The sequence below is a fragment of the Carassius gibelio genome, chromosome B16 (genome assembly GCF_023724105.1).
Source record: "Carassius gibelio isolate Cgi1373 ecotype wild population from Czech Republic chromosome B16, carGib1.2-hapl.c, whole genome shotgun sequence".
In the NCBI taxonomy this organism is placed as follows: Eukaryota; Metazoa; Chordata; class Actinopteri; order Cypriniformes; family Cyprinidae; genus Carassius; species Carassius gibelio.
In genome coordinates this window covers 10,232,924-10,255,296 of record NC_068411.1, presented here as the reverse complement: position 1 = coordinate 10,255,296, position 22,373 = coordinate 10,232,924, and the positions used below count along the sequence as shown (strand labels likewise).

Here is a 22,373-nt window from a genome sequence, read left to right as displayed (position 1 = left end):
AGGAGCTTCTGTAGACCAGTGGAGGCCATCAGAGACACCTGTAGATACTCCTCTGTAATTATTGTGCATGCATCAAACATGAGCCATGCATTCATTCATCACTTTCTGGTGTTTCTTCTGGATTCTGTCCTGGTTAAAGGTTGCTGTAGCGCTTCAGTCGTGGCTCGTGTGCTGTCAGAGCGTTTACTAATTCATCCACACACACTCTCTCCGTGTTCTTCCCCATCACCTGCTTGTGCTGTTCTCTGCAGAATTGGATGCTTCTTAATCTCCTCATTTGTAAGAACGATCAGATCCAGAATCAGTTTGCAGACACAGTGATTCAAGCACTGCTCCTCTTTCATCAAGATTCAGCGCTGCACGTGTCTCATTAGAGCGATGATAAATGGGTGCTTTCTTTCACACTGCTCTCCTTCTCGAAACATGTTTACATGACACACATGAACTTCATCTGAGACCGCAGGAGTTTCTTCTTCAGTGTTAATATGAAAGTGATGTGAAGACCCATACTCTGAATACATGTTTTTGACTCTTCATGACCATGACTGTTAAAAAGACAAAAAAGGTCATTCTCCACATGACAAGTATTTTAAAGAGAGAGTTGAAGTGACAAGTTTACAGTTTGACATCACTCTTAAAAATAGAGCTTCTTAATTTTACATCAATAGTTTTTGAACATCCATGGAACCTTTCAAATGCAGAAAAGATTCTTTACAGTAGAAAACAGTTCACTAAGGTTATTGGGGACCCAGAAATGTTTCTTCTCTGGCATCTCTTCAGATGATTATTTTAAGAGTGAAGTTACAAACAGAATTTATCAGGGTGTTCCTGCACCTGTTTGTTCACCTGTGATGAGTTCGTTATGTTCAGTGATATAACAGCTTGTGTGTCAGGACCGGTGTGAGGGTGATTAACAGAAGCAGTGTGTGATGAGGGTCAGTCATTGAGAAGGAATGACGTTTCCAATGTTTCTGGGGTTTTCTGCAGCGCTTGTCATTCCTCCAGAGTTTGAGACGGCACTGAAAAACTGCATTTCCAGCCTCATGAAAGGTCATTTCTCCAGAGTTCAGTCACTTGTTAAATGCCTTGACCGTGAGCGGCTGAGACGGACCTTCATCTCTAAAGAGCGGAGCACAAACAGTGTGGAGCTGTTATTAACCTTTGACCTCTGCTGACCGCACCGAAACATCAGCGTCCTCCATCCACAGTGATCCTGTGAAGATTGTGATTCACACACGTTTGTGTTCGCTCTGTGCATCGGTGTGTTATTCACCGCGTGTGTGTGCGTGCGTGTGTGTGCGTGCGTGTGTGTGTGTGTGTGTCTGTGTGTGTGTGTGTCTGTGTGTGAGTGTGTGTGTGTGTGTGTCGACTGAGCTGCTGGCCAGCACACAAACACTTCTTCAAACCCATTAAATACATGCACAGTGGCTCTGTGACCACGTGAATGAAAGAAGACCTTGTCCATGGTAAGATGATATGAGCGTGCAGTAAGTGTCAGTACAACAGTGTGGATCCGTCTCTTACTGCTGCAGATGCTTTATTTCCTTCAGTTAGCACTCAGTGGTGTTTCTCTGGAGCATGCATGTGTTCATGGTTACAGCATCTGTACAATGTCAGCTGTTCACAGATGAATCACTGCTTGTGTTTGCTGTCAGGCTCCATTATTAACAGTGTGTGTGTGTGTGTGTGTGTGTGTGTGTGTGTGTGTGTGTCTCGTCTCACAGATCGGCGAGAGGCAGCGTGTGCTGGTCACTGAGGAGTCCTTCGATTCGCAGCACTACGTCGCTCACAACAAGTTCTACGAGCAGGTACAAGCTGTGATACGGTTTACTCTATCTGTTCAGGTCTTAGTTAACTATAATAACCCAGTCTTTGAATTATCAGTTATTTTCTGCTGAATGCAGCAGTGATGTCTGAAGCACTTTCTGGTTTGTATTTGCTGATAGTGCAGTGATTTGGTCCATTCTGTTCTACTAAAATAAAAAAGCTTTGGTTTTACTCCAAACCTTTCCACGTTGAGTCAGAAAGACGTTAAAGTAAGTTTCACTTTTAACTTTTAAATCTCCCTGAGAACAACTAAATAAATGAGATGGATCTGGACAAAAATAATTATTTATGAATCATAAGCATTTTCTTTTTAGAAAAATAAATAAGTGCCTGTCTAATTGAGTTTTTAATTTGATCATAAAAGCATATTCCTCAGTGTCAGAGAAATAACTAGGTATTTTCAGTGTGTGCTCCGTGTCTGGGGCTTGTAGGGTCAGAAGTCTACTGAACAACACAAGGTCATGAAGAAAATGTTCAGAGCGTCCATGAAGTCCACACAGTGATTGTGAACAGAGTTTATCCTGTAGATCCACACAGCGAGACACTGGCAGTGACATTAGTATGTGTTCACACACAAAAACAGTGGAATTAAGAGCATTTAGTGTCCGTGTCTGAGGTTTATAATATAACTCACTACATCTCACAATTGTCTTTTTCTCAGAATTCATAACTTTGGTAACACTATTTACGAAGCCCATATTTATAAAGCATAAGGGTATAATTAAGGCATTATAATGAATGCATAGTACATTATTTAAAAAAAAAAATATATATATATATTAAGTTTAAGAGTAGGATTATTTATAACACAGTGAACAGTATATGAAATCTCCTTCATGTACAGTATAATGGACTGATCATATCTTCACATTAATATCTGTACAGTATCTACAGCTTGTGAGTGGTCAGATGTCGAGTGTTATAAGAGTGTTTCTCTGGAGCTAATGTTAATTAATTGATGTGAGATTAATGCTATGTTTTATATGGTTATATTTTATTTTGATGGTTCCCTTAATCAACTATAAGCAGCTTTATAACTACATCCCAACTATCTCTCATTACAGTATTAATATACTCAAGATCAGTAGAATCTAGTCTGGTAGGATAAGTTGACGCTTATAATTACTATTATTTATAAGTGGTCTTTGACTGCTTTAAATAGCTTCAGAACAATGGAAATATGAGACGTATAATACATTATAACTATGAGAAATATAATTCATTGTGAAAGTTGATGCCATGTGTTCATTGTGTTATAAATTATCATTCTCTTAAAAGCTATAACCACAAATAAGAAAATATTATAATATATTAAACCATTCTTATGAATATTCGTGAGATGATACAACATATAATACTTTTTTTATAATGCATTATGCATTCATTTATGCATTTATGTGTTATAAATACAGGCTTCATAGAAAGTGTTACTGAAACATTTTATCTAGCAATTTGAACTTTTCTTGCAGTTGTGTTTTTATATCTTACAATTACAAATTTTCCTCTTAGAATTACAATTTTAATGTCTTGCAATTCTGAATCTATATATATATATATATATATATATTTTTTTTTTTTTTATCCTCTGTGGAAACAAGCTTCCTAATGCGATCGCTGCATGTGACGATCAGACCCAGGCGTAACTCTCAGATAATTTATTCAAAGCTGGCAGATGAAGACGAATCAGTGCAGGTCTGATGCAAGCGATTCCACACCAGTGATTCTCACTAAACTCAGAACAGATTGCTAACTCATACATATGAAAGTGCAGTGGAGATTATGGTGAAGCACAACATCTCCAGGTAATCTGACACAGAACTGTTATATGACTTGACACACAGGTGTGTTTGAAGTCCATCACACAGGTTCAGAAGAGTGCTTGCTCTGAGGAACACACTGGTGCTGCCTGATGTGTTTAGCATTGTTTCTGAATGCACTCATGTCTTCTGTATTGTTAGAAGGGATTGTTTTCCTCTCTAACTAGTCAATGGTCTGAAGTGAGACAGATATCATCGTCAGTCAGTCTGCTCAGGTTCTCCTCATGGGTCACAGAGGTCACCCGTCTCACTATTGATCTTTCATTAGAATGCAGCAGAAAGCCATCTCCAGCACCATTGATTGAGGACGGGCCGCGCATTAAAGGATGGAGCTCTAATCTGGGATGCAAGCCCTCGGTTTTCTTTTCCTGCCTTTGTTCTCCTTCTTTTCCTTCTTGATCTGCGGCCTCAAAGCCGGAGCGCTCTCCAGAGCGTTTGAGACGTGACTGACCATCCATCAGAGAGAGCCCAGCTTTGCTCTGGAGATCACCATGAACATGAGGCCGATTAAGAGCTCAGCTCAGGTTGTTGGATCTTAAGCCGGTCTGCCTTTGAGACAAACCTGAAAACGGAGCTGCTCAGACTCGTCGAGGACTTACAGCAGCGAGTTTAAGAGTACTCGAGTGAAAACATCTGCCAGTGTCATTAGATGTTTGACAAGTGGTCAGAAAGAATGGTTCACCCAGAACTGAAAATAGTCACACTGTATTTTAAAGTCACTATTAACAAACCATTAACAACCCATAGAGACTTTTGCCTCAATAAACTAAATTACTGCTTATTAATAGTTAGTAAGGTAGTTGTTAACTGTAGGTATTGGGTAGGATTAGGATTAGGCATATTAGTGGAATATGCTCATTCAGAATATGAGCTTTATATGCACTAGTAAACACCCAGTGTGTTATTTATAGGCATACTAATAAGCAGCTAGTTAATAGTGAGAATTGGTCCGTGTACTGAAGTGTCCAGCCATTTACTCACCCCACCCAAAGTTTCTTTCTTCTGCTGAACACAAAAGAAGATATTTGGAAAGAAGTGTTAGCAAACAGTTGATTCATTATCTTTTTTTACCATACCATGGAGCACAAAGGGCACCAGCAATTCTCCAAAATATCTTCATGTTGAATGTAAGAATAAAGTTCATATTTTGAGCAAGTCGAGTTTTAATTAAATGGAAATCACTACAAGAATTAAGAATATGTGATGCTTTTAGTAGAGTTTTCAGACCTTCATGTTGACGGCAGTGACCAGTGTTGTTCAGATGTTATCTGATGGAGCAGTGGACTGATGCAGACACTATATGAGATGAACTTCTGCTGTTAAACACTTATCGACACACACAGAGATACTCCAGACCTCATTGGTTCACTCTTATCATGTACTGCTTCATATGAGATTCAAATAACACTCTTTCAATGACTACTCTCCACACTGTGATTTCATCTGCACTGTGTATTGCTAGTTATATTAACCAGTAGTTCTCCTGGTTAACTTCACCCAGTCAATCAGTGGAGAGGCTCAGGGTTACTCTCTTCACTGTGAACTGCTCATGTGTTCATCAAGGACACGCTCACGGTCTCCAGCGCTTTCAGAGAGACTCGAGAAGTTCAAAGAAATGCTGCTGTGTCCTCTTCCACCGGCTCTAAAACATCGTTCACTTTACCATGAGGAGGAGATGGAGACAGTTTTGGACCACTCTTAATGGGTTTCCAGTATGCAAGGACTCCTCTCAATAGATGCAAGACAAAGACGTATGAGCACTTTATCTTTCCCTTTAAATGTTAGTGTTTGACCTTCAGGGTTTGTGTAATTGAATGAAAAAGTAAATGGGAAAATAACTCTTCTCATATTAAAGTATTAAAATTCACGGCACACGTTGGCCGTGGAAGAGATGGAGAAAAAAGGAAAACACATTTATTTCCCAGCCTAATTGAAAAGGGTATTTGACAGATCCTCTGAAATGTCTGAGTTTTGATGAATCATAATGCGCTTTAAGCTTTCTGCCGAGCCTTTCATGTCTGGGGAAGGTGGTTTTTACGCTCTGGACTTATCTGCCGCTCAACGTAATGAAGGCAATTTCAATGTAAACCCCTATAGATCCAAGCACACAGCTTTTAATCCAATTCAGCCTCCACGCCTGGACCGATTCATCTCCCCACAGACCTCATGCAGATCTGAAGGTCTCGTCGCTCTGGGTCTCAGTGGAAAATCTCAGATGTGCTGGGATAAGAGGAGCAAACTGGCATCAAGAGCATGACAGCACGCACCAAGAAACAAGATGCTTGCTTGTTTGTTTGTTTTTTACTCTATAACAACACTGGTCAACACTTACAATCTCATTCCTGCTTTTGTGGAAATGCAGAACTTGTCCTGAAGATTGTATGAGAATCTTTAATGAGGCGTTTGAAAGTGATGGCCAATGCCATGATGTGATGTGTCAAGTGCTATTGATCTCCAGCATTTATGCTGTATATTCCCTTTTCATTTGTATGAGCTGTTTATAATTTTAGTGGTTGTCGTAAACTGACAAATTACGCAGTTGGTAAAAACAGGACTTGATAAGCTGGTTGATGTGGGGTTCAAATCATAGTGTAGAATCAAATATTACACCAAGATTAGTACAGTGTGGGAAGGGTGTACTATAACCATGTCAATATTAATAGAAAAGTCAGGATGAGGGGAAAATCTTAGTTTTTTTATTATTCAATTTTGAGAAATTTTAAGCCATCCATACTTTAAGATCATATAGGCAAGATGTTAAAGGATTTGGAGGAAAAACAGAGTTGGGCTGTGCGGGAAAAATAAACTTGTGTATCATTAGTGAACTGTGTAAATTCAGACCGTGGCATTTGACCCAGAGGAAGCATGTAGATTAAGAACAGAAGTGGACCAAGTACAGATCCTTGAGACACTCCATGATTATTAAAAAAACAAGTGTTAATTATTAATACAATTATTTTATAGTGCACCTAAGAAATATATTAGTAATATAGGTTTTGTTTTTATTTATTTTTAATTAATTATCAATTTCTAACCTAAAACCAACAAGGTTTTATTTTGGCAGGTACCAGCAGTAAATGTATTTTATCATTAATGTAGATTTATGCTTTCAGATCGTTTTTATACATTATTACAGTTTGTCGGTCTAAAGGAGTGATTGTGCACTAACAGCTGTCAATCATGTCAGTATGCAAATGAGCACTCTGCACTTAATTACCTAGCGCATTTCTTATTTTGGACATTTTGTGTACCACTTATGTGCATCCCTGTATATAATGCTTATTATGTATTATTCTCTTTCATGCGTCTGCAGGTTCTGGTGCCCAAGAAGCCAGAGTTCAAAGGGAAGATGATCGAGGTGGATATATACGAGGCTGGGAAGCACTACATGAAGGGCCGGCCGGTGGAGGACGCGCAGGTCTTTACTCCCTCCATCGCTCAGCCTCTTCAGAAGGGACAGGTGTCTGGACTCCCTCAGGTGAGTGCTGGACCGCCTCAATATGACCGTTTCACATTAGCTCATTCTACACACTGAAGATGGCAGAAAAGTCACAGTGGAGGGCTGTGGAGAAATCTTGGAAAAGTGTCCCTTTCATCGTAGCTGTGTCTTTGTTTTGAGGTGTTTAGATGCTCCATGAGTTGTGATTCAGTCGGACAGCTTGAATGTGTTTTAGTAGTGTCATGGTCCTTCAGAGACGAGCAGAAGCTGGCGGAGATGACACAGTGTCTGTCTGCTTCTGAAGAGATGGACAAGACCGTTTCCTCCGGCACAGAGTCCAGACTTCACATTCTGTTTGCAGACTGTTTTACGTTCAGACGAGAGTGTGAAATTGTGAGTGTGTTCACAGGTTTACTGATAATGTGAAACCACCAAACACAAGAATCAGCTATTACAGAATAAGCAATCCAGATCTATGGTACTTTCTTTAAATCTTATATATAAACCATTTATCATAGAACTGATGAAAGACGTCATCATAACATCATAACATCATGACATAAATGTAAAAATTATGACTGTAACATATTGGACTGTTTCTGTCTGGAGTTTGTGACTTGAGAAACCTTGTGTGCGGTAGGGTTAAGATCTAGTTTTACTTACTCTTTGACCTTTTTTTTTTGTCAAATGAGGGATCTAGACAACACTTATAAACGGTATAATAAAGTCCAAGGCCTTCATATAGTGCAGAAACTTCTAAGTGAAGTGTGTCTGAGAGGGGAATGGTGTGAGCGAGAGCTTCTGTCACTCTAATTGGCTCCACACACGTTACTCTGTCGTTGCCTGGAGCTCTTGAGTGTTAACTAGTGAACGCAGTCCTGTCTAAAGACAGCAGATCGCAGCTACAGTACTTACAGAGATCATTCCACACCATTAGAGGCCTCCATAAAACTACAGTCCTGCTGCTGGATGCTGATGAACAGAGCTACTGACTGGATGGAGAAGACCGGTCCTTGTGCTTCTCAACCAAAGATGCCATGCATCAAGAAAGAGTTGCTTCTTGCAGCTTGTTGTGTAGATTCAGACAAATCTTTATTCTTTTTTCTTTTTTTCTGAACAGCCTCTGTTAGACTGCTGGATGACCATGATTGCTTACCTCTCTCTCTCTGGTTTTATGGTCTGCCAGGGCAGCAGTAAAATCTGATGGGGTGTGAAATTAAAATGTTATCACATTTTGAAGCATCATTTGATGTCCTCTGTTTGGACGAGTGTTTCTCTCCCCGCTAGAAAAATAACACAGCAGTCACAGATTAGCACAGAATGACAAACAGAGAGTGTTAAAGCAGTCCGATCACTGCTAGATCACTCACTGAGGACACACACACACCCTTCATTCACAACACACACAAGACACTTACAGTATAATAACCAGTAATGATTATTTCTTGTTAATGATATAAATATATATTCTAAAGTTTGGGCTCACTAATAGGGTCAGAGTCGGTAAATTACATTTTAACATATTCACGTAGTAATACAGCTTGTTTTTAATTGTGAATATATTTCAATCTTTCACTGTATTTTTTATCAAATAATTGCAGCCTTGGTGAGCAGAAAATACTTTTTTAAAACACTCATTATTCCAAATGTTTGATCTGTAGTAGATATAAAATTGTCATTTAATCTCATTTTGTTCTGAAGCTTGGTTCAGATTACATGAATTTAGCCTATTTTTGGCACAATCTGCTTGAAGTAGGGCATTGTGGGGATTCGTAAATGACAATAGGCATCAGGACGCAATGGGCATCTTGATAACACCATTTTGAGCAATTATAGACCAATATCTAATCTTCCTTTTTTAGGCAAACTCTTCTGTTTAGCTGTGCATTTATTGAATGAACACTGTGCAATGTCCGAACGGATTGCACTGTATTTTTTGTAAAATCATTTTCTATTTTAACTGTTTTAAATTCATTTTAAATAAGTCAATTTTAAATAATGAAAAGTTTTAAAAGTTTTTGCTTGTTTTATTTTTATTATTTTTCTTCATTATTATTTTACTTTCCTTTATGTAAAGAACTTTGAATTACCATTGTGTACGAAATGTGCTATATAAATACACTTACCTTGCCTTGCCTAATGTTAAACATAATGCTGAAAGATTTAAGGAAATATGTATTTATTTATTTATTTATTTATTTATTTTTTTGATGTCCATGGTTGTTCATTGACCATAAAGCCTAAAAAAACTCTGGTAGGAACCTGCTGGAACTTCTCAAGTGTTTCCGGTTCTGTAAATGCATTGTGACATGTTCTTTTCCAGTGCTCATGGTCATTTTATTCTCTTTTCACTTGCTTGTCAAAAGCTCTCATTGCTTTAAAGCGAGCAGGCCACCTACTACCACAGAGACCTCATCAGAGAGAAAGCGAGCTGATGAAAGCGGTTTAGACTGCTGATTTCTGGAGCTGTGTCTGCAGTGAGGCGGAGGAGGAGCGGAGCGCTGCAGGTGTGAGCTTGTCTTCACTCGCTGACCTCCAGCGCTGATCAACCCTCGAGCTGCTCTCAGATCTCTGAACATCCCACAGAGACGCTGTTCTGAACCTGATGACACGCTGAACTGAAGGTCCTCTTTACCTCTCAACCTGTGTGACTGTCCTTCAGTGGAGCACAGAGTCAAGAGGATCGACTTACATTTCAGCCTGTTTGTCCTCATGTTTGAGGTCTGTAAATACTGTGATTCCTGCGTGACTGAGAAACTGTTCTCCAGTGGTCGTGCTTGTGTGTGTGTGTGGCGTTAACACTGAGAACCAGCAGCCGTGTGTTTGTGGAGCAGTCTGTGACTGTGCTGATGATGTGGAGCACTGCAGATCTGGGACTTTCTTCTGATTGTCTGTGTTTGTGTGAGACAATCTTAGATGTTTCTGTGTTTGTTTGTGATTATTAAGGGCTAATTACAATTGCTAGTGTTAACTGATGTTAATGAATGGGTCAGGAAGGACTCACTGGAAGATTCCCCAGAGAGAGTGTGTGAATAAGTTTATGCGATGATTAGGTCTTCTAACACACACGTGTATTCAGCGCCGCGTGACTGAAACTGCTCTGCTCACTGGAGAGAAACCACGAGAGAGAGATGCAGAGAGGTCCATGGTGTGTGTGTGTGTTTTCTTAGTAAGCGATTGCTGGATCTTTACATCATCTGGAGAGCCTCCTCCGACACTGGCTGTTTCTGAAGGATATGGACACGTCCTCTGTCTCTGGCTTCACCCGTCTTGTCCAACACACATCACATTCAGAAGATTGAAGGACAAACATGACGTGATGGTAGTGTAAGTTGTTTTGAAATGATGTGATGTTATTCATCATCATCGTTTCATTTCAGCCATTTTCTCAAAGCACGTATCGCTGGTCTCTGCAGATGTTTGTTATGTGGTCATGTGTGAACGTCAGCAGCTGTATTTATGTCTGTGGTGAGCGGGTCAGTCAGCGCTGTGATGCAAATGTGGTGTTCAGATGACCTCTGTTTTCAGACTCTGCAGTAAGTTTGTCTGACATCTATAAATACAGGGAAAGTACATTTGTTAATTACTTGTTTGTCATAAATCAGTGTAATTGCACTCGGGACTTGAGACAAAAATGGAGGAAAGCAGAGAGGCAATGGAAAAAAGAACTTCAAGCGTGTTATGAGATTGTTTTGATTAATTACCAACAGGCGGTCAAGGCAGTTAAAAATCAGTATTTTTCAGACTTAAGTATTATAATAATTCAAAAACTTTGTTTAGCGCAATAAATTATGTACAGAATCCTTCTATATATGCTGTAGAATCCTACACATACGTATCCAGAGCCCACTCCAATAGCTTTACATTTGCACCTTTTTGCATTTTTACTGTCATGATTAAGACAGAGCTAGTATTAGGTCTACTGATCTTTCCTCTTTAGACTGTAGATTCTCCATGTATTGTTTTCTCGTTTTGAAGCGCTCTCTCTTTGTGATGTTGTAGACGGTTCAGCAGTTGAGACCTGCTGCTTGAGCTTTAGACGTCGTTCCCTTGTCGTCTCCTCCAGGTCCTGGATGTTGTAGGCCCAAGAATTTTATGTATCACAAACAGTAGTTTAGCAAATGTTTTTTTCTCATCTTATTGAAAACATGATATTATACATCATCTTAAAAAGCCCCATTTCAAAGTTGCCTTTGTATCTAAAGGTTTTGAGAAGGCGGTTTATCATCATTTGTTGTACTTTTTTCAGTCAGGTTTTATGTCTAAATTGAGAGTACAGTGTGTGCTCTTTTAAAAGAGAATAATTATTTATTGCTTGTGTTGACTCAGAAAGTGTGCTGTTCTCCTTCTCCTCAAACGAACAGCAGCATTTGATTCAAAATAAGATTCTTTTGAGAATTTGAGTCAGTGGATACTGATCTGAGGAAGTACCCTAAAATGGTTTTCTCATTTAAAGGACAGTAGGTTTTGTAGTCTGGTTCTATCTCAGATCCTGCAGCCTGTGTTTGTGGGGTTCCTCAGGGGTCAATTCTGGGCCCATATTGTTTTCTTTGTACATGTACAAAAGGTTGCTTGTCATTTTATTTCATGTAAGATGTATTACAAAAAAAATTATTTTTAATGATTTAAAGCCGGTTATACAGGCTTTTAAGTTGTCAAAGTTGTATTTGTATCTGGGGGATCCTCTTGTTCCGTTTAATCATCTTCAACTTCTACAAAATGTAATAACTAGGCTTTTGACTGGGACTATGAAGCAGGTCGGTGCTAACCTTGTTGCATTGACTTCAAGTTAACTTTAAAGTGCAGTTTAGGGTTTTAATGTTTGTTCTAAAGGCCTTGTATGGCTTAGCTTATATTCTGTATCTTCTTCAAGTCTATCAGACAATGCCACTGAGGTCATTTCAAACATTATATAACCTGTCTTTGTGAGATATTAGATGCTGTACTACACTGGGTCATTTTCAGTCATGTTTTAGGGCACATTTACTTGCCCAGGCATATGGTTGAGCTAGTAGTTAACTGTACCTTAATTTACTATTGTTTGGTGTTTTAAATTATATTTTTGTTGGGCGTGTTATATTTTTGGGGATTTTTGTTATTTAAAGGGGGGGTGAAATGCTCGTTTTCACTCAATCTCCTGTTAATCTTGAGTACCTATAGAGTAGTACTGCATCCTTCATAACTCCAAAAAAGTCTTTAGTTTTATTATATTCATAAGAGAAAGATAGTCTGTACTGATTTTTCCCGGAAAAACACGAGCGCCTAGAGGCGTGACGTGTGGGCGGAGCTAAAGAATCACGAGCGCCAGTAGGATTTTGTGTTGAGCGCGTCTGGAAGCTGTGACACAGATCCCGAGGCTGAAACTGAACGAGAGCAGCATCAGCAACGACGTCTCTATGTGGTATGTACTGAAACTGTATATATTTGCTTAGCGGTTTTGGAAAATGACTAAGTTCCACTTGGTCGTCTCTTTTTTTTTTTTTTTAAGCTGTACATGTGGAAAGTGCAGTTTGATGACAACATCACATGTTGTTTACTTGATGTGCTTACACGCTGATAGCTAAGTTAACAACACAGAGATATTTGAAGCAGTTTTACTCACCGCCTGCGGTTCCAACACACGATCGTGACCCTTTTTCGTTGGGACTGCATTATCCTTAAGAAATAAACGATACGCAAATCCGTCGTCAAACTGGGCCTTGTTTGTAAAACAAGCATCTTCGAAATGCAGGGGACAAACACAAACACTTGCACAACTCCGTTGATGCTCTGTAAAAATAAACTCCATCCACTGGTCCCTTAATGCTGTTTCTCTTTTGGTAATCTGTGCAGGGTTGTCTTGCCCTGGCAACCAAAAACACACTTCTTTTGTGACATTTGGCGACGCTCTCGCTCTGATCAGTGAAGTCTGTTGTGCTCTCAGTGCTCTGCTATACGGGAGCGCGCTCTTCCGGCAGAAGTGCCTCAGGACACATATAAGGAAATTCCGCTCCATCTAACGTCACACAGAGCCATACTCGAAAAAAACTTTCCCAAACTTGTGACAAACCGGAAGGAGTATTTTTGGAACAGAAATACTCCTTCAAACGTACAACTTATTTTTTGAAACTTTGTCCATGTTTAGCATTTAGCATCCAACTCTTTAACAGTGTAAAAAACTCAGTATGCATGAAATAGCATTTCACCCCCCACCCCTTTAAGCTTTTGAATTCTCACAACTCTAGTTGTTTTCAAATGTGCTATACACAAACTAAACTAACAAACACACATTTTATTCCATACATTATTTCATTATTTCATTTATTTGTTACATTTCTTGTCTAAGAGTTATTTACATAAAATAGTAAATAGTAAACTGTTATACGCTTATTATTGGTTTGTGCCTTTTATGGGATTTAAATTAATTTAACATTATTATTTTTTATTTTTTTAAATTTCTGTAGACAACACAATATCATTATTTACTTGCTCACAATGATAATGTGGTTTGGTGGTTTTTGTTACAAGGCTTTGAGTTGTTAGTGTATGTGCTCTGATGCTGATGTGGGCTACACACACTGACGAATGTCAAAGCAGTCATCTTTATTTTCAGCTCTGCTTCAGCGTAGAAGCTTTTTCCTCTCCAGCATAACCCCGTGTTTGAATGTTGGCAGTGTTTATTTGGGTTCAGCTGTGTTTCACCCCTGCGGTGAGAGAGAGAGACGGATCACAGGCTGTGGTGTGTGTGTGGATTATCACCTTCACCGGCGGGAGATGGTTCAGGCGTCTGGAGACCCAGCGTCCGTGTCCTTGAGCCTCTCACCTCCTCTGTCTGAGCCGCCACAGTCTATCGACAGACGCTCAGTTGATTTGTGCGTGTGTGTGTGTGTGTGTGTGTGTGTGTGTGTGTGTGAATGACGCAGACGTGGATCAATGCGGTGTCTGGACGTGGCACACACTAGCGGTCACTCTAACTGACATTCATCAGAAGAGGAGAAAGAGCAAGAGAAAAAAGGAAAAGATATTGGCAGACGGAGAGAGTAATGGAAAGAAAATCAGACTCATTCGCTCAATATAAACTAGACTGTCTAGTAATGATTTGATCTTTTAGTCCTGTGCTTCTCAACTACTTTGTTACACCAGAAATCAAGTGCATTGCAAAAAAATAAAAGCATTATTAGTTTAATAGTTTTACTTGGTTTACTAGGTTTTTGGGGGAAGTCGTGGCCTAATGGTTAGAGGGTTGGACTCCCAATCGAAGGGTTGTGGGTTCTAGTCTCGGGCCGACAGGAATTGTGGGTGGGGGGGAGTGCATGAACAGCTCTCTCTCCACCTTCAATACCACGACTTAGGTGCCCTTGAGCAAGGCATCGAACCCCCAACTGCTCCCCGGGCGCCGCAGCATAAATGATGAACACTGCTCCGGGTGTGTGCTCACAGTGTGTGTGTGTGTGTGTTCACTGCTCTGTGTGTGTGCATTTCGGATGGGTTAAATGCAGAGCACAAATTCTGAGTATGGGTCACCATACTTGGCTGAATGTCACTTCACTTTCACTTTTTTCCCTTCAAAAGTATCAAAAGTATCAAAGTATCAAAAGTTTGCTTGTCAAATTATTAAGTTCAAACATTTGAAAGTCCTTAAAACAAGGAGCATATATATATTATTATTATGTTTTTATTTTTTAAGTAAAACAGAAATGTCTTTAAAATTAAATGCATAAATGTATAACCTTGGCAAAAAAATATGCAATATCTTTAACATGGCTTGGGTTGAACAGGATACAATTTTAATGAAATTTTGTTTGTATATTTCTCTTGAATTTTGCAACTGGTAAAGTCTATTTATAGTCTAATTATACATGATTATTTGGTTAGTGTCATGTTACTGCTTGTAGTTAGCAGTGTTTTCCTTGCTGTCTGTAAGCCTCAGAACTGAGACACATTTAGTTTCAGAAGTTCAGAAATTCACAGAGGTGAGAAAACACAAAAGTCTGTCATTTAGTAGACATACCAGTATATGATTTAAACCTGAAGGGCTGTTTTGTTCATCCAAATGTAGAAGTAGATCCAGCATGAGGTGCTTGTCAAAGATATAAACACAATGAATGGTTTAACCCTCGGTATTATGTCCTAATGGTTTGAACCGTCCAAATGTTATTTTCAGGTTTTAACCAGGCACTAGTCAGTGCCAGACTCGAGGATCAGCATCCCATCAGCCCCTGCTCCTCTGTTACAGTAAATAGGGTTCTGAAATACAGTCTCTCTCAGCTATGAGCAGATTATTTGATGAAAGAGTAAGAAGCTGAGGATTTGAGGAAGGGTTTCTTTGCATGGCTTATAATATATGTAGCATCAGCAGATAACTGGAGCTCACAACTCTACTGCTAAAGAGATATTATCCAGTAACACTGCACCAACTTCATCACAGGATTCCTGTCTGGGATGAGATGTGTTGAAGTAATTGCATTGATATTTGCTGAGGGAAGGTAAGCAGTACAATGGTATTCCCCACACGGCTGAAAGTTTTAAAGGGCTCATATGATGTGATTTACATTTATTCCTGCTCTTTAGAGTGTTACAAGCTCTTGGTGCATAAAGAAGACCTGTAAAGTTGCACTGACTAAAGTCTCAAACCCAAAGAGATATTCTTTATAAAAGTTTAGAGTCAACCACATCTACCTAAAACGCCTCGCTTAAATACACCTCCACATTTCTACACGGAAAGCTTTGCATAACACCACCCAAATTTTCACGCAAAGAAAGAAGGTGTAACTTTTATTCTCGTCATGTTGTGGAGAAGTTTAATCGTGAAAGGGAAACTACTTTGTTTAGTCTTCTAAAAGAGGACATGACTAGAAATCAGTGGTTCAGTTGTATTTACAACACTGTTCCAGAACAGTTCAAACCAAATATTCAGATGTGTGCCTAAAATGCCGGTGTCTGTTTCTGTAAAGTGTGGCAGTTCCAACTTTACAAGGCGCTTCTGACTCAGTCTGTAAGTGTGTTTTCATATGTAAAGGATGTTTCACTGATGATTCAAACAGGAGTTTTGAGCAGTGTAGAGTAGAGCTTGTTGTTTGTCGTTTCTCTGATCACAAATAAAAGACATGGTTTTGTTTATGTTGCGCAATACGCAATGCAATCCTTAAAAAGATATAAGTCATTATGATCAGTAATTAGTATGTGGAAAATAATGTGTTTTTTGAACCTTAAACCACATCAACACATTGCATTACACCAAATACACACAATAATGTTATTTTTAGCAACATCATATGACCCCTTTGATACACTCCATTCCTCTGCGCTCTCCCATAGTGCAGGCAGAGACTAACATTACTCAAGTCTAACCTCATGTCGACTTCAGACACTCTCTAGAGCAGAACATCCCTTGGATTATAATATTCATCACTGGAGACCTCCAGGGTTCTGTTCTAGGCCCGCTCAAGTGGGAATACAGACTCCACACAAACTCCCAAGAGAAGCATTTCACATTGAGTCAGATTTTTCACAGCACTGAGGATAGTCATAGCAAAACGGTTCACTTGTTCATATTTGTCTTTGAATGGGAGATGTCCAGTACAATGCGAAATTGAATAACAATTCTGGTTTTGTAGAAGGGGTGCTTTCAGAATCTCTGGCTGTGGATTGTGTGCTTTGAAAGAGCTTAGGTGTAAGAGCAGGAGTTGTGGGATACGATCTCAGAGGTGAGGTGCTGATTGAATGAGGCTCAGTGAGTCACGCAGGGCGTCTGTGGGTGGAGGTTCGGCTACATGATCCACTCTGTGAAGCACAGTGATGGTGTTTTCCATTCACATTCAGACGCACTTGGCAGAGGAAGAAACCATCTGGAACTCACACCTGTGACCTGATTCACACTGAGGAGCACAGATGTCACCAAAAGGGCCACCATACCTGCCACTCCTGTCTGAATAAGCAGCGTTGCTAACTTGCCACCCACACTCACGGTTAATGCTCAGATCACCCTGTGATATCTTTAGTCAAGGCTTCATGTGATTAGTACAGTCTCCCAGGAGAGCGTTACTCTCTTTCTTTCAGTGTTCCAGTGTTAGTACTGATGTACAGCTAATTTCAGCCTCCGCTTGTCCATGTTTGGTATATGTTCTATATATAATGTTCGCTTGCACTTTATACTTTATTACCAATGTACACTTACTATAGAGTTAGGGTTTGGTTAGGTTAGTTGCATGTAATTGTGCATAATTTACTACATATAGTCTTATCTAGTTTTAAGTCGCTGGCTGTTGGCTAGAAGAACAAGACCTAATTGAGACATAGCATACCCCTGCTTTCCCACCCTGAATTCTAATGTTGAGATCTTTTATGTCATGACAAATCAACACAAGGGGTAAAACACAAGCTCACCCATATCGAGAGCGCAACCATCCAATCCATATAAACTCTCACAGGCCTGAGAATAAAAGACATTACCGTGAAAGCGCAGATGTGGTGAGAGGAGAAATTAAACATTGAGACAAGCTAGATACGTGCTGAATATCCCTGCAAAATCAAGTTGGGTAATGGTGGGATGAGCAAGATGGGCTCTCCGATAGACTTCCTCCAGGTTATGTGTGAAGTTGATTCATGCTCTTATCATTCTCAGTAATGATGTTTAGTGACCCAAAGATGCCGAAGATGACCCATCTGGCCAAATGTTTGCCACATTCACTTCCTGAATCTATAGAAAGGCAATAGATAGTGAGCTCCAAGAGCATATCTGCAACATGACAGCCTGAAATATTGAAATCATGAAATGACCGTTCAGACTGAGGCTCTATATTTAATCACAGGGGTACAGAAATGAACAAATTATTGGGTCAGCTGTCAGGCCTGTCCTGATGGGAGACATCGACCCATTACTGTGTCCATTATAGATGAACCTTTAATGTGCCAACACATTAGAGAGGACACAACTTCCAGTTACAACCATTTTACCCTTTGAGTCCCTGATGTGTAAGTGCTTAAATCTCTGGCCGTTTCAGAGCGTAACTGCCCTCTATCAGTGTCCTGTCAGAGTGATGTTGATGGATGACATCTGGACTGTACTGCACACATTCACTTTCCATCCGTGCGTTCTCATGCTCCACTGATGGTGATGATTTAATATTTTCTTTAATGCAGGAAACCATAAACTCTTTCATCAGTTCCTCTGTTGTTGTCACAGTCATAAGGAATAATCTTTCTCTTTTGAGTTGCGATTAGAGCAGGTAATGATGATGATTTGAGTTTTTAATGGCGTTTCGTTTCTGTTGAACCGCCTGTGATTGTCGCTGAGTGCAGGTGCTTCTTTCGGCTTTCAGCGGTGGAAGAAAGAACATAAAAGTAGAGCATAAAGCTATTGAATCCTTGTTTGCATGAGAACAGGCCCGGAGACGAGCTTTAACATGCAAAGCACAGTATGAATCGTTTGAGCCACTAACACAGCAGTCACTTGTACAGTCATAGATATTTCACTCCTATCACTGTTTCGCTCCATCTGCCTGCTATTTATCTTCAATTCTGGTTTCTTCCACAGGAGCTGAAGGTGACCCATCAGAATGGCGCCTGTGCCTCGGTGGCTTCCTCTGCGCTCGTGGGACGCTCCTGGAGGTTTGACGCTGATGGACTCAAGCTGCTGTCATTGGGACTCGCTCTGGCTGCAGTAATCGTGGCTCTTGTGATTGAGAAGCTCCACTGACTCCACGTGTCAGACGTGGCCTTATAGAATGAGCAGCAACCCAAGGACTCAAACTAGTGCTTTAATGAGAAGTCTTGTGTTTTAAGGTCAAATAAATGTAAATGAGGCTGGATAGTTAGGGACATTTCATTTTAAACTGCTAAATAAAGATTCTGTTTAAATTTTAAAGGCTGAAACCTATTTTTCTCCCGAGTGACGCCAGCCATTGTGATGTTTTAGAAAAGCTTTCATTTTTTTGTCAAGTCTTTTTTTTTTTTGTAGAAATCGAAGCCTCTTTGCCTATGAATGAGGACAGCTTGAATGCGTCTTTGGCGTTCTGTTCATTTTCAATCCCAGCAGTCTTTCATTCTCAAGCCAGGTGTCTCACTGTTGGCTTTGGGCTAAGAGCAACAGACTCTTCCCGTCTTTGTTCCCAGCATAAAGCACGTCTAATAAATGAGACTCCACACTCTCAGCTCTGTCTCCTGGGTTGTATTTCTGGAATGTTTTCTCAGGGTTTTTGGCATGAGGAGGTCAGATGCTTTGTTTTGCACTCTTGTCAAGATGTGTGTTTTTGACCTCAGTCAGAATACTGTGTGTATTATCATCTGTGCTCTTATATGCCAGATTAATTGAAAATATAATACTGTTGTTGACAGGACGAGTGTATATGGAGCCATGTACAGTAGGTGGCCAACCAAAATGTGCTTTCTGTCGTCGCTGTCGCGTCTGCAAAGTGCATTTGCAGCTTTTGACCACACTTTAACCACATTTTCGCAAATAGCCATCAGCTTTGACTCACCGATGTGTTACATTTGACAGCTACAGTTGGGGAAAATGAAAGAAAAACACTAGTTAAAATATTTAATATTCACCGAGGAAAGTTTATTACTTATGTGCATTTCTTAGAACAAATTCAAGAAGGATAAATGTCAAGCACCTGTGCTTATATTTTCTCTAAGCTACACGGTATTACACCATATTTTAGATCAACGAATAAATTAAACCGGCACGATTTAGCTAAATCGTTAAAACGCTAAAGAATGGATGGATTAATAATCCCTGTAAATCCTCACAACCTTTGCGATTTTAACATATTTTTTCTTTCTCCCAATTCTGTTCTTCTCATTCGACTTGCTGTATGTTTACATTCACAAGGCCATCAACATGGCCGCCACGTCCCAGAATGCAACGCGTCGCCCAAGCCCTATTCGGGAGAAATCTAAATGTTTCCATATTCGTGATGTTGCCCATTTGAAGCTTAACTATTATTCATTAGGTAAAATAAGCGTTGTAGTTTACGCGTGTTTCAGTATTGACGTAAAAAAATCATAATGAGCAAAAATATGCAAAAGTGGACCGCTGCTCATGCAAATGGCTTGGTGAACAACTTCTCTGTTTCCAATGAATATGTTTGCATGAGGAACCAGCGAGATCAAACAGCCGAAACGGATTTTTTTTTATCACACATTAAAGGCATAATTCGAGTTTTTAGCAAACTCCATGGGGGCTTTCATGTGTCTTGCACTTCCGTCGGGCCACTCTGCCAAAGCCCCGACTGGTGGAGGGCTGCGGTGATGGTTGTCTTTCTACAACTTTCTCCCACCTCCCGACTGCATCTCTAGAGCTCAGCCACAGTGATCTTTGGGTTCTTCTTTACCTCTCTCACCAAGGCTTTTCTCCTCCAATAGCTCAGTTTGGCCAGACGGCCAGCTCTAGGAAGGGTTCTGGTCGTCCCAAATGTCTTCCATTTAAGGATTATGGATGTCACTGTACTCTTAGGAACCTTTAGTGCAGCAGAAATGTTTTTGTAACCATGGCCAGATCTGTGCCTTGCCACAATTCTGTCTCTGAGCTCTTCAGGCAGTTCCTTTGACCTCATGATTGCTCCGACATGCACTTTAAGCTGTAAGCTCTTATATAGACAGGTGTGTGGCTTTCCTAATCAAGTCCAATCAGTATAATCAACCACAGCTGGACTCAAATGAAGGTGTAGAACCATCTCAAGGATGATCAGAAGAAATGGACAACACCCGAGTTAAATATATGAGTGTCACAGCAAAGGGTCTGAATACTTAGGACCATGTGATATTTCCGTTTTTCTTTTTAATAAATCTGCAAAAATGTCAACCATTCTGTGTTTTTATTTCTGTCAATATGGGGTGCTGTGTGTACATGAATGAGGGAAAAAATGAACTTAAATGATTTTAGCAAATGGCTGCAATATAACAAAGAGTGGTCTGAATACTTTCCATACCCACTGTGTGTGTGTGTGTGTGTGTGTGTGTGTGTGTGTGTGTGTGTATATATATATATATATATATATATATATATATATATATATGTATATGTATATGTATATATATATATATATATATATTAGGCATTATATGTATTGACTGTTTAAGAACAATAACATGCATAAGAGCCTTTGTGTAAAGGTCTTTCTTAAAATTTTTGATGAGTAGACTGTAGCCTTAGACTATCCCACATTTTGAAATTAACTCACTGTAAAAAGGATACAATGTTATATTATAATGTTGTTGTTTTACTTCATCACCCTTTCATCTGCGTTTACAAACCAACATTTTACAATTACAGTACATTCAGTTCGCAATCCGTCCCTTTGCGCCACCTGGCAATAGTTTTGTGAATGATTTTAACATGCGACTGACTTGCAGTTAACGTCGTGGCCCTGTGGTGGCAGTACACGCGGTATTACCCATTCTGGTTGTCCACCTACTGTATACTTTGTGCTCAGATATTATGGGAATACAGTGCAGTAAATGTAAACATTATGCCAAACCCTCATAAGCAGTGTTGGCTTGTCGGGGTAGGCACAGCTTGCCCAAAATTTTGAGGTGAAAATGATGGTGATTTAATGTTAATAAAATTCACCATTCATTTCAGTTCATGTCTCGGAGTGTATATATTTTTGATTGTAATTTCAGTTGTAATACCATTACGTGAAAGCTCCTTTTCTATCGCGATTGTTCTGAATCTGCTGATGTAATTACAACTGCTAAGTGATAGAGAAGGGGGAGGGGTGCTGGGGAAGAGGTGAGCGCTCGTGCCTCTGTTGTTAAAAAAAAAAAAAATAGCCGATTAGCATCGAGTGTTTAATTTCAGCGCTGAGAAGTGTTGAGAAGAGGAACATCATAGAGGAGGCTTGCCTACTTTCTGATATCAACCAATCATCATAGAAACATAAATTACGTGCCGTTAGCTAACGTCTCCCGTAGCGGCTGCGCTGATAATTTACCAAGTATTTATGTGTAGCGATATCGAATATTTGATCGCTAAAAGATCTCATTCAGACAGTATATGTACAAACTACAAATGAAGGGAGCTAGAACCATAGGCTACAGAAGTAGGCCTAAATAGCACAACAGGAAGCTTCTCTTTTACCACAGACTTTGAAGAAGGGATGGATGTTTGTTTCAAGTGATAGGACAGGTAAGTGAATTTATATTATCTTTCTGTGTGTGTGTGTCAGTGTTAATTTCGTTGACTAAATATTTTCGTCATTATTTTCGTCACGAATATATTTTTGCTGACGAAAACGAAACGAAAACTAAAATAGAAGGCACTGATGGAGACTAAAACTATGACTAAATTGATTGACATTATCGTC

General features: G+C 39.7%; 1 protein-coding gene across 2 annotated transcripts in view; it reads left to right on the top strand.

Moving 5' to 3' along the window:
- cdkal1 (CDK5 regulatory subunit associated protein 1-like 1) overlaps positions 1–19,214 on the top strand; it is a 186,017-nt gene extending 166,803 nt beyond the window's left edge. For both annotated transcript variants that reach the window (XM_052579496.1, XM_052579497.1), the window contains exons 13-15: positions 1,725–1,808; positions 6,958–7,122; positions 18,599–19,214. In XM_052579496.1, the coding sequence (XP_052435456.1) occupies positions 1,725–1,808; positions 6,958–7,122; positions 18,599–18,760 (411 nt within the window). In that variant the 3' untranslated portion in view covers positions 18,761–19,214. The remainder of the gene's footprint in view (positions 1–1,724; positions 1,809–6,957; positions 7,123–18,598) is intronic.
- The last annotated feature ends 3,159 nt before the right edge of the window (positions 19,215–22,373 follow it).